Raw genomic sequence first — 530 nt, 5'->3', positions numbered from 1 at the left:
CAAGCCAGTGGCGGGAAAGTAACTTAATGCAGCAAACAAGAAACCCCACCCTGTGTACAGCCCAGCCACATCGAGATCGTTCTGCGTAGCATCATTTCTCGGTAAATCTGTCTCTCTGATCCTGCAGAGTCACCGGAATTTGTCCCAGCTGCCCAATTTTGCCTTCTCGCTGCCGCTGGCCTATTTCTTCCTGAGCCAGCAGGAGGAGCGCTCCGAGCTGGAGCTAAGCCAAGCCCGGGAGAGAGCCGCCCAGCTCATCCAGCTCGCGTTGATCATGTTCCCAAGCGGTAAGTCTGTCCCCACCGGTAAGTCCGTTCCCGCAGGCTTTGTCACTGTCCTCATCTGTGAGAGAGAAGGCTGGATTCCAGGCAGTCAAATGCAGAGGCAGCAGTTTGCCTGTGGGTTGCAAATGGCGTTCGCCTCTGTCCGTGGGAGATGGGAGCCCTGACTCAGACCTCGGGCAGAGCAGCAGTGGCAGGTACTGCTGTACCTACGACTGGAGTGGCAGCTGTGGGATTCAGCCTTCCCTT

General features: G+C 57.0%; 1 protein-coding gene across 1 annotated transcript in view; it reads left to right on the top strand.

Moving 5' to 3' along the window:
• TCF25 (transcription factor 25 (basic helix-loop-helix)) overlaps nt 1-530 on the top strand; it is a gene marked incomplete at its 5' end in the record, with an annotated part of 18,432 nt that overhangs the window by 13,886 nt on the left and 4,016 nt on the right. The window contains one exon of the mRNA XM_009574618.1: nt 128-287. Coding sequence (XP_009572913.1) covers nt 128-287 — 160 coding nt within the window. The remainder of the gene's footprint in view (nt 1-127; nt 288-530) is intronic.

Source organism: Fulmarus glacialis, unplaced genomic scaffold, assembly GCF_000690835.1.
Source record: "Fulmarus glacialis isolate BGI_N327 unplaced genomic scaffold, ASM69083v1 scaffold17640, whole genome shotgun sequence".
NCBI lineage: Eukaryota > Metazoa > Chordata > Aves > Procellariiformes > Procellariidae > Fulmarus > Fulmarus glacialis.
This window is presented reverse-complemented; position numbering and strand designations above follow the sequence as displayed.